Below are 9,427 nucleotides of genomic sequence, written 5' to 3'. Positions count from 1 at the left end.
ATCGTGACGCAAGTTATAGGTACTTGCGGTACCATCTGTTCGCAGAGGAAAGATGACGCTCATTCCGACGTGAATGATCTGTTGGGCACACATTTGATGTACATACGCGCAACAGTTTTTTCTGCGAAGGAAATGGGAGTAAACAAAATGGCTGAATTGCTGTCTCAATTGACTCAACTATTTGATGCTAGTGGGGTTACTTCCTGAAATAATGGGCACGATGCTTTTTTCTAAGAAATTTATTTCGGTGCAAACTAGTTTCAAACCATACATCTACATAAAACCCCGCAAGGGCGGTAGACGAGAGGTGTTAGGTCACCACCCGTAAAGGGGAACGAAACCACATGCAAAATCAACTCATACATGCATAACTATACCCACAGTGGCAAATACATTCATGCGAAAATCCCTTCATAAAGGCCATAGGGTCAGAGGCCTCCACCTAAAGATATCTGACTGGAGACTATGCGATAAAACGCTTCGAATTGAAGTTAATGTATGTATATATATATATCCATATATTATATATATATATACATATATATATATATATGTTTTTGTCTGTGTCCACTAGTGCTAAGTGTTATACATTATATATATATATATATATATATATATATATATATATATATATATATATCCCTCCCCGGACTACAACCTTGACGTGGTGGAAGGGCTTGTGCGTTCCGATGACCCCTAGAGCTGTACTGGCGGGAGTAATAATTATTGCTCCTGGTAGGGTCACCCATGCCAGATAGGTCGAAGGTTAGGAGCCAGACGAAAGGTAGTCCACGCAGCGTCTGTTCCTCAGTGAGGCGGCTGCAATGGCGTCTGACCCCAGTGGGGCGGCCAGTAAGTGATGGTGTCACGTTAAAAACACTATTGAGGAAGGCAACGGGAAACCACCTCAATTATCATTCCCTAGAAAAAATATGATGGACTATATATATATATATATATATATATATATATATATATATATATATATATATATATATATAAAGGAACTGGCCCCCCTACCCTCATGTGTGAATTTTCACACGCCGTATATAGGGCTTAGTACTGGGTGAACTCTGCTATCACATACTAAACCGACCTTCGGGTTGATTACTGTGTTTATGGTTTGTTTATATATATATTTATTTATTTGTTTATTTATATATTTATATTTTAATTTGCACTCTTTAAAATATTTACACAGACAAACCATTCGAAACAATATTTTTTTCGTGAGAATCAGCTACCATATACTTGTTGTCGAGGCTGGAACCACTGAACTGATCATTCGCTTTCGATATCCTGTGACGATAGATGCATCGACACGGATACGGTCCTAGCAAATTCAGGACTGCAGCGTTTCTAAGTTTTCTCAATAAAATTTTATTGTTTTGAGTTTTCGTAATATTTCCAAGGTTTAACATGAAAAAGTATTGATGCAACATGGCATCGACCGTTGAACACTCTTACGTGGTAGACTCCGAAACTGCTGGCGCAGGATGGTATCTTAGAATAGTTTTGTACCGTAAGACCGAAAACAAATCTGGAAATTTGGCCCGTGGGATTGACTTTGCCGGGCAAACCGGAGCCCAATGGATTGATTGGCTTGTAGTCTGGAGGCATTGGCGTTTGACTCAACTAGCCGAGAGTCCTTTCTTCCCCATCATAAGAGGGACAGTATGAACATTGCGGTTTGGCCTCAGAGCAAACGAATGGAAATGTTGGAAGGTGATCGTGATTGTAAAGGAAATCAATGGAATGAAAACGAGAGAAAGACGCAGTCCGAATCGAGTGGGGCGGAGGACAGGGAGGTGGAACAGAGAGAGAGAGAGAGCCGGGAGGAAGCGCACTCGAGGGAGACGGGTTCGATCTACGGGAAGCAAGCGGACTTTGACCCTCACGATACCGGCACGCCAACGATGGCTAGCATGGCACATTCCACTCGTCACTCTCATGACGGCTCTAAAATCAATCAATATCGATTATTTTTTGCAGGACCAACATTCAATTTATTCACGACGGTGACTGTAATGCATTCTTCTACCATGAAGATAACCGAGAATTATCTGGAGAGTTTCATTAAAAGTTTGTATAACGCCTGTTAGCTAACACTGTTAGATGCAGTGCCATGATGTGCCCAGGAATATGATTAAAAGAAGGGTATATGAAAAATTATGATTCCTTGATTCGCCACGAACATTTCAGGCATAAACGGTGGCTTCACGTAAGTAGTAGCTGATTATGTAAGTATTTGGGGCCTTCCAAAGGCAATCAGATAATTATTACCAGGCTGCAATTAATTTTGTGGTTCATGGCTTACGCCGGCTGCTTAACTTCACCCGCGATAAAAATACCGTGAGGGAGCACACTTCATTATTGCATTGATGCTTTATAATTGTATAATTTTAGGTCATCGAAAAGTAGGATTTACACAATTGTATGACACGGTATGTGCAACTTCTCTCCATCTGCATAATACTCGGCAAGCCGTTGCAAGGGCGTGTGGCGAGGGGTGTTAGGTCACCACCCGTAAAAAGGAACAATACTACGTACAAAATCAACAACATCCAAAAATACACCCACAGCGGCGTACACACTCATGCAAAAATCCCTCCGTCCAACACTCAAGCAAACACATATACCATAAATAAACAAACAATTGCACCCCAGGATGCAGCATGAAATCCATCCAACAACGTGACCCAGCGGTGCAGGCAATAATCTCTCAGTTCGTTCGTGGAATTGGAAGTTAAGAATAAAAAGGCCAAGGTTTGAGGGCAGAGAGGAGAAGAGATTACTTGGTAAATATGACTTATATAAATACCAATTTTTGAAAAAAAAGGGAGGCAAGGGTATAAAGCTATGATGACCCCGAATAGTTCGATCCTCCGTTGAAACACAAAACACCTGACGCCCCTGTATGTATATTTAAGGTTCATGGAGTTGATCTATCCACATAATGGCTAAATAATGGGCAACTACGGATAACAGTCAAGGATAAAATACAGTTCAACATCATATTTGACGAGAAATTGATAGGAAAAAAGCTAAAGAGGTAAATACAATAGAAATAAGAATGCTACTCCCGTTTATGATTATGTTCTGTCATTAGATACGCCGTTCTATACTTTTTACGCGGAAGTTTTTAGTATAACCTTGGACTCTCACATATTTATTAAAGATTTTTCTTTATCTTTATGCTGAAACTGTAATGTTTATTTCTCGTGTTCATTAATATATAGGGCTAACGACAGATTCTACCGCTAGATAGATAAGTTAGCAAATTTCTATCGTTCCTACTTTCCTCTTTAATTGGGATTAAAAATTCATTTTTGTCATCAAAAGTAACATGGCTCTTGTTTGGCTTCAATTAATCAAATGGAGGCATAATTATTCCATTAGTTAAGTCGAAACGTAGGGTAAAAGTTTACATTCCATTTAAGGCAGATTGATTGATCAATACTTTGGTATTGTAAATAATATGTTGCAATCAAATTGATTGAGCATTCCAGCATAGGGTCTGCCGAAATACGAAACCATAGTTAGGCCGCCTGTGGGGATAAATAATTGATAAATTTAAGGTCATTACATTAGACCTTGAAAAATTACAAATTAAAAAAAATACCAGTGACCAAAACCACCAATTTCCTAATAATTCAATCGTTTTTATGCCCACTTTTTCATTCATGATCGATGTACATCTGCACATCTACATAATGCCCCGTAAGCCGCCGCAAGGGCGTGTGGCGGGGGGTGTTAGTTCACCACCCGTAAAAGGGAACAAATCCACATTCAAAACCACGCATCCACATGCAAACCCCTTACCCAAAGTGGGGTATACATTCATGCAAAAATCCTTTCATTTTACACCAATGCAAATATTTTTACTATCATGTAACAAAAAATTGCACCTTAGGATGCAGTAAGAACTTTATCCAATACCGTGGAAGTAACTAATGATATTATTATTAGCAGTAGCAATGACTTAGGGCAGGCTTTTGAGGGACCCTTAACACTGCGTGTCTCTCTATTTGTAAGCCATAACTAACATGATGCAAATCATTCGTAAAACTCAAACTACGTAGTAGAAAAACTTATTATTTAATGATGATATGACATGGTAAATAATATACCCCGAGCTTTTATCGCAAAACTCGTGATTTTGAGTGCAATTAATGTATTTCTCTTCTGATCGCAGTAGATATTTTTAGGATAACGACACACAAGAAAATCAAGACTTATATCTACGGTAAAATATGATATTTTTTCGACGCTTATGAGAGTCTTAAGTTTCTCTTCTTTACTTATTTACAATGAACTTTTGGTTGGCCCAAAAGCTTGTGTTCATGATTTAATTCCTTCTGCATCGTGGACTCAGCACTGTCTCCTACCTTCTTCCTCTTGTATTTTGTGAAGGGACTGTAACTTCAAAAAATGTTTAATATGATAACGATTGTGGAGCCGCCACAATTTCATTCAACAATGCTGGGAAAGGATTAGACGTATTTATAAAAGAAGAATAAATTGTATTTAAGTACCTGTATCATGTTCAATGGGTGCTGGTCAATATTAGAAAAGTAAAATTAGCCCTCAAATGAAATAAGCAATACCAATCTCGATCTGTAGGGAGTTAGCCTTACGATTTAGTAATATTTCTCCCCAGAATTACTTCTCAATTATTTGTTAAATTTTGCCAGTAAATGAAAGAGACAATAAATATTTGAATCGATAGGACAGCTCGCTCCCGACAATACGTTCAAAGAAATGCCGAAGGTTTGGGGCGAGAAACGAGAGTTAGAAACCCAACGAATTTTTTCGGAGCGGCAACAACCTACCCTGTCGGGCCTCATGGCCTCTTCCTGTACACCCCTCTATCTCTTCCGTTCCCCCTCCCTCTACACAGTTGAAGATTAACGGCTGGGTCTAGAAGATTTGAATTTACGTTAACGTTTTAGGCGGGAAACTTTAGCTGTCAATTCCTAACACTTAATCTTATTATAATAAACAGGAATATTTTGGCGAAATATATGAAGTGAAAATTGTATTGTTATCAAAAATAGCCAAAGCCGAGGTATGGTTAAAAAAAGAGCGATATCCCACTCATAATTTGCTAAGAAATGTAATGTAATGGCTGATTCGTAATGGTATTGTAGTGACAAGGTTAATATCATCACTTCGCACGGAAGATTTATAGTTAAAAATAATACTTAGCGTTCTTTATAAGCTATTTATCAAAGACAAACGAACAATCGGAAGGCTTCAAATATGCGACCAACGCAAGCAGATACGCTACCATGTGATTAAATAACCTGGAGGTTGCAATTTACATCTTTAAAGACATTACTTTAAATTATGCGTGCAAAAAAATCCTTACTCTGCTTTAGCCATTTAAGTCTATCATAACGTGACTGAATCGTGCATGCATTTTTTTATTCTTTGGAGGGTACAACAGGTTTTACACCCACACAAAGAGGCTGCAGCAACCCACGATATTTTTCCTGAAACTCCTTATTCGTTTGAGCAGCTCACTCATGTCTCCGAATGGACTTGGAGAGCCTTGCATCGTCCCACATAGAACCATGAAAACTTCTTTCGACGCCCCATCCCCACCCCTTTTTTCGTAACCGTCACAAGGCGTATTCCCCGTCCTTGCTGTTCCAGGCTTTCACAGTGTATCCCTCCGCCAATGGATGCTTGAACTATGATTAGAATATCGCTCTTTTTTTACTATTTCTCAACTTAGGCTATTTTTTATGATAAAATATATTTTTTATTTTAATATGTTTTGAAATTCTTTTCTCCTATTACACATTATGATGTCGCACAAAAAATAGTTCCCTATGTAGGGGGTATGGGGTCGTGGGGGTATTGTCGTGGGTGGGCGGAATGGGGTGGAGGAACCAGGAATCAGCCAATGGGAGAGCTTCACCACCTGCTTCAAAAATACGTTACATTCGCCCGTTTCTGCCAGAGCTTCGCTTGCATTCGTTCACTTCGTTTGGGAGCGGTGAGCGAGTTGGTTCTTACTTTTACCCTTGTGAATTTATATCCTCTGCAAGATGCGTGAAATCGTCCATATCCAGGCTGGTCAATGCGGTAACCAGATTGGCGCAAAGGTAAGACCAAAAGTGAATCTCTTCTCAGGAAATGTATAAGTAATTGTGAATATACTCCGCAACCGAGTGAACCATCGGTTACCTCGCAGGAATAGTGAAAATTGCGCCAAAATAGTGAATGAGTAGAATATTTTTAATTTCTGCTTAAGTGGTGTACGTGCAGTGAAAGAATCAATGCTAATGTTTTAAGTTTTCCTTCGAGGTGTGGAGGGTAGTTGGAATTAAGCGGAAAATGAAGTCTGGTTCACCACTTGCCGGTTAATCTCCGTACTCAAAATGGCGGCCTCTTTTGCCGCCCATTTCCTGGTCACCTTTTTGCTGTTACTTCTAAACTCCGCCCGTTAAAAATTTTTGTGCATTGCTCAAATGTGTACGTGAAGGGAAAAATGATCGCGGTACGGAAAATTTTCACCCTGGGGCCGCTATAAGTAATGTATACGCTTACATTTGAATTATCGGGTTTTACAATTTGATTTAGGCGGCATGATGAAAACGATATTACGGTTAATCGGCATGATCTGTAGAAGTCCTTTTTTTTTTAAACTGCTAGCACCGGCTTGATAAAGTAATCGTAGTTTACCCGGCGAATTTAAGTTAAGCGAAAAACTCGAATTTAAGTTAAGAAACAGTGCTCTGTGTATAATACTCGAGCGTTGGACGTTTTACTTACCTTAACATTTACTTAAGTTATTATTGTGTCCGTGTACTCGCGGTTAGATGCTTTAATTTTTGCTATTGCAGGAAATAATGTTTCGAATTTTCACCGGGGTAATTAATAAAGAATTTCTAGGTATTTGGCGGACACTTCATTCATAGTGGTCTCTCGATATTTCCATGTATTTAGTTTCAGTGAAGGTTAGTTATTTTTGCGGATCCCAAGTTGCGAGCTGTTAATTCTTCGCCGCAGTTCCCATGCTTGTGCATTGTGTTTAAGGGTGCAAAATGTTGGTACCGTATTGAAATTGCTTACTGTCTTATGATAGAAACTGGGCGAATGAGATTATTTATTAATTTTCATTCAGATTTCATATGCCTTCCGCGATGAATAAAAGTTAACGTGCATTGGGCTTTGAGGCGCAGTAATTATTTTAGATAAACCTAAAATTTTCTACGAAATGCAGGTTTATATATTTAAGTTTCCTGTCGGAGGCGACACACCTACTGTCGAAAGTGGCACCCGTCCATTATTCCTTGATCTATTGCCTACTTTTTGTAGATAGATACCAGAATCGGGAAATATGGTTGCATACCCCGTAAACACTGTGAAAGTTCTTAGTAACAGCATTTTTGAGGATGTGAATCATTATGGTGACGTAGAATTAGACGCAAATTCTTCATACGTCGTTCTTTCTCTATTTACAGTTCTGGGAAATAATCTCCGACGAGCACGGCATTGACCCAACTGGTGCATACCATGGGGATTCAGATCTTCAGTTGGAACGCATCAACGTTTACTACAATGAGGCCTCCGGCGGCAAGTATGTTCCACGTGCCATCCTTGTCGACTTGGAGCCTGGAACAATGGACTCAGTACGCTCAGGACCTTTCGGACAGATCTTCAGACCAGATAATTTTGTATTCGGGCAGAGCGGTGCTGGAAACAACTGGGCGAAAGGGCACTACACGGAGGGTGCAGAATTGGTAGACTCAGTCTTAGATGTAGTTCGCAAGGAAGCGGAAAGCTGCGATTGCCTTCAAGGTTTCCAGCTTACCCATTCTCTGGGTGGTGGTACTGGGTCCGGCATGGGTACACTTCTTATTTCAAAAATTAGGGAGGAATACCCCGACAGAATAATGAACACCTACTCAGTCGTTCCCTCACCCAAAGTATCAGACACTGTCGTCGAACCCTACAACGCTACACTTTCTGTTCACCAGCTCGTAGAGAACACCGATGAAACCTACTGCATTGACAACGAGGCCCTCTACGACATCTGCTTCAGGACGCTGAAGCTTACCACTCCCACATATGGCGATCTCAACCATCTCGTCTCCCTCACAATGTCCGGTGTCACAACTTGCCTCAGGTTCCCGGGTCAGCTGAATGCCGATCTCCGTAAGTTGGCTGTCAACATGGTACCCTTCCCTCGTCTCCACTTCTTCATGCCCGGATTCGCACCTCTTACCTCCCGTGGCTCGCAACAGTACCGCGCCCTTACCGTTCCCGAACTCACGCAGCAAATGTTCGACGCCAAGAACATGATGGCCGCGTGCGACCCACGACACGGACGTTACCTCACCGTCGCCGCCGTCTTCAGAGGACGCATGTCCATGAAGGAGGTCGACGAGCAGATGCTCAACATCCAGAACAAGAACAGCAGCTACTTCGTCGAATGGATCCCCAACAACGTGAAGACCGCCGTCTGCGACATTCCTCCCCGTGGTCTCAAAATGTCTGCTACTTTTATTGGAAATTCCACTGCCATCCAGGAGTTGTTCAAGCGCATATCCGAGCAGTTCACTGCCATGTTCAGGCGAAAGGCTTTCCTCCACTGGTACACTGGCGAGGGTATGGATGAGATGGAATTCACCGAGGCTGAGTCCAACATGAACGATCTCGTTTCCGAATACCAGCAATACCAGGAGGCAACAGCTGACGAAGATGCTGAATTCGACGAGGAGCCCGAGGCAGAAGTTGACGAGAACTAAATTTGGCCACCTTCAGCAACTTACATTCCTTCTGTTTTGAACTGATCTGATAACTTCTTCCTATTCAATCTTGTGAAATTTACTTGCGTACATTTTCTATAAGTGAATCATTTTTTTCTATGAGTGGAAAAAATTTTGTTTCATAAGTGTTCATCCTGTGGAGCCGTTGGCGGTTAACTATTTTTATTTTTCTATGTATATTTTTTGCAACATTCCCAGGCGTGAACCCAAAGACTGAGAAAATTTGATTTATCACTCAAAATTTCCTTGATGCTTGAGCCATCTAACCATTTGTAGAAATAAAAAATTTAAAATTTACTTCATTTTTTTATTGCATCAGTTCCATTTTCAGGTTTGAGCTCAGTGCAGTAACATGATCCTGATAATCAGGTATGTGGGCTAAGGTAGATGCCTTACCAGTGAATAGGGAGTTGGTTACTGGATGTTTTATTACATGGATGTTTAATATGAATGACAATGGCAGCATTAGAAGTTTTGAGCAAAGCAAGGTCTTTAGTAATGGAACTGGTTATAATGGCTGACTGGTTTGGAATCTATAGGCATTAGTTTTTAATGAAATTTCATTTGGGTTCCTTGGTGCAACTTAATTTTGATGTAAATTAGTTGCCTTAAAAGGTTGTCCCCTGAATAGTTGAAATTTTATC

General features: G+C 40.4%; 1 protein-coding gene across 1 annotated transcript; it reads left to right on the top strand.

Annotated features, from left to right (window-relative positions):
* Window positions 1–5,960: 5,960 nt before the first annotated feature.
* On the top strand, window positions 5,961–9,080 carry LOC139694427 (tubulin beta-1 chain). The gene is made up of 2 exons (XM_071592967.1): window positions 5,961–6,113; window positions 7,476–9,080. The coding sequence occupies exons 1-2, from the start codon at window positions 6,057–6,059 to the stop codon at window positions 8,760–8,762; spliced, it is 1,344 nt and encodes a 447-aa protein (XP_071449068.1). The 5' UTR covers window positions 5,961–6,056; the 3' UTR covers window positions 8,763–9,080.
* Window positions 9,081–9,427: the final 347 nt, after the last annotated feature.

Source organism: Hetaerina americana, unplaced genomic scaffold (assembly GCF_022747635.1).
Source record: "Hetaerina americana unplaced genomic scaffold, ioHetAmer1.1.p SCAF_5, whole genome shotgun sequence".
NCBI classification, from domain to species: domain Eukaryota; kingdom Metazoa; phylum Arthropoda; class Insecta; order Odonata; family Calopterygidae; genus Hetaerina; species Hetaerina americana.
This window is presented reverse-complemented; position numbering and strand designations above follow the sequence as displayed.

Excerpts from the sequence above, each read along its gene's own strand:
- LOC139694427 (XM_071592967.1), top strand. The coding sequence starts at position 6,057 with ATGCGTGAAATCGTCCATATCCAGGCTGGTCAATGCGGTAACCAGATT. Across the intron at positions 6,114-7,475 it reads GTAACCAGATTGGCGCAAAG|TTCTGGGAAATAATCTCCGA; the intron begins GTAAGACCAAAA and ends CTCTATTTACAG.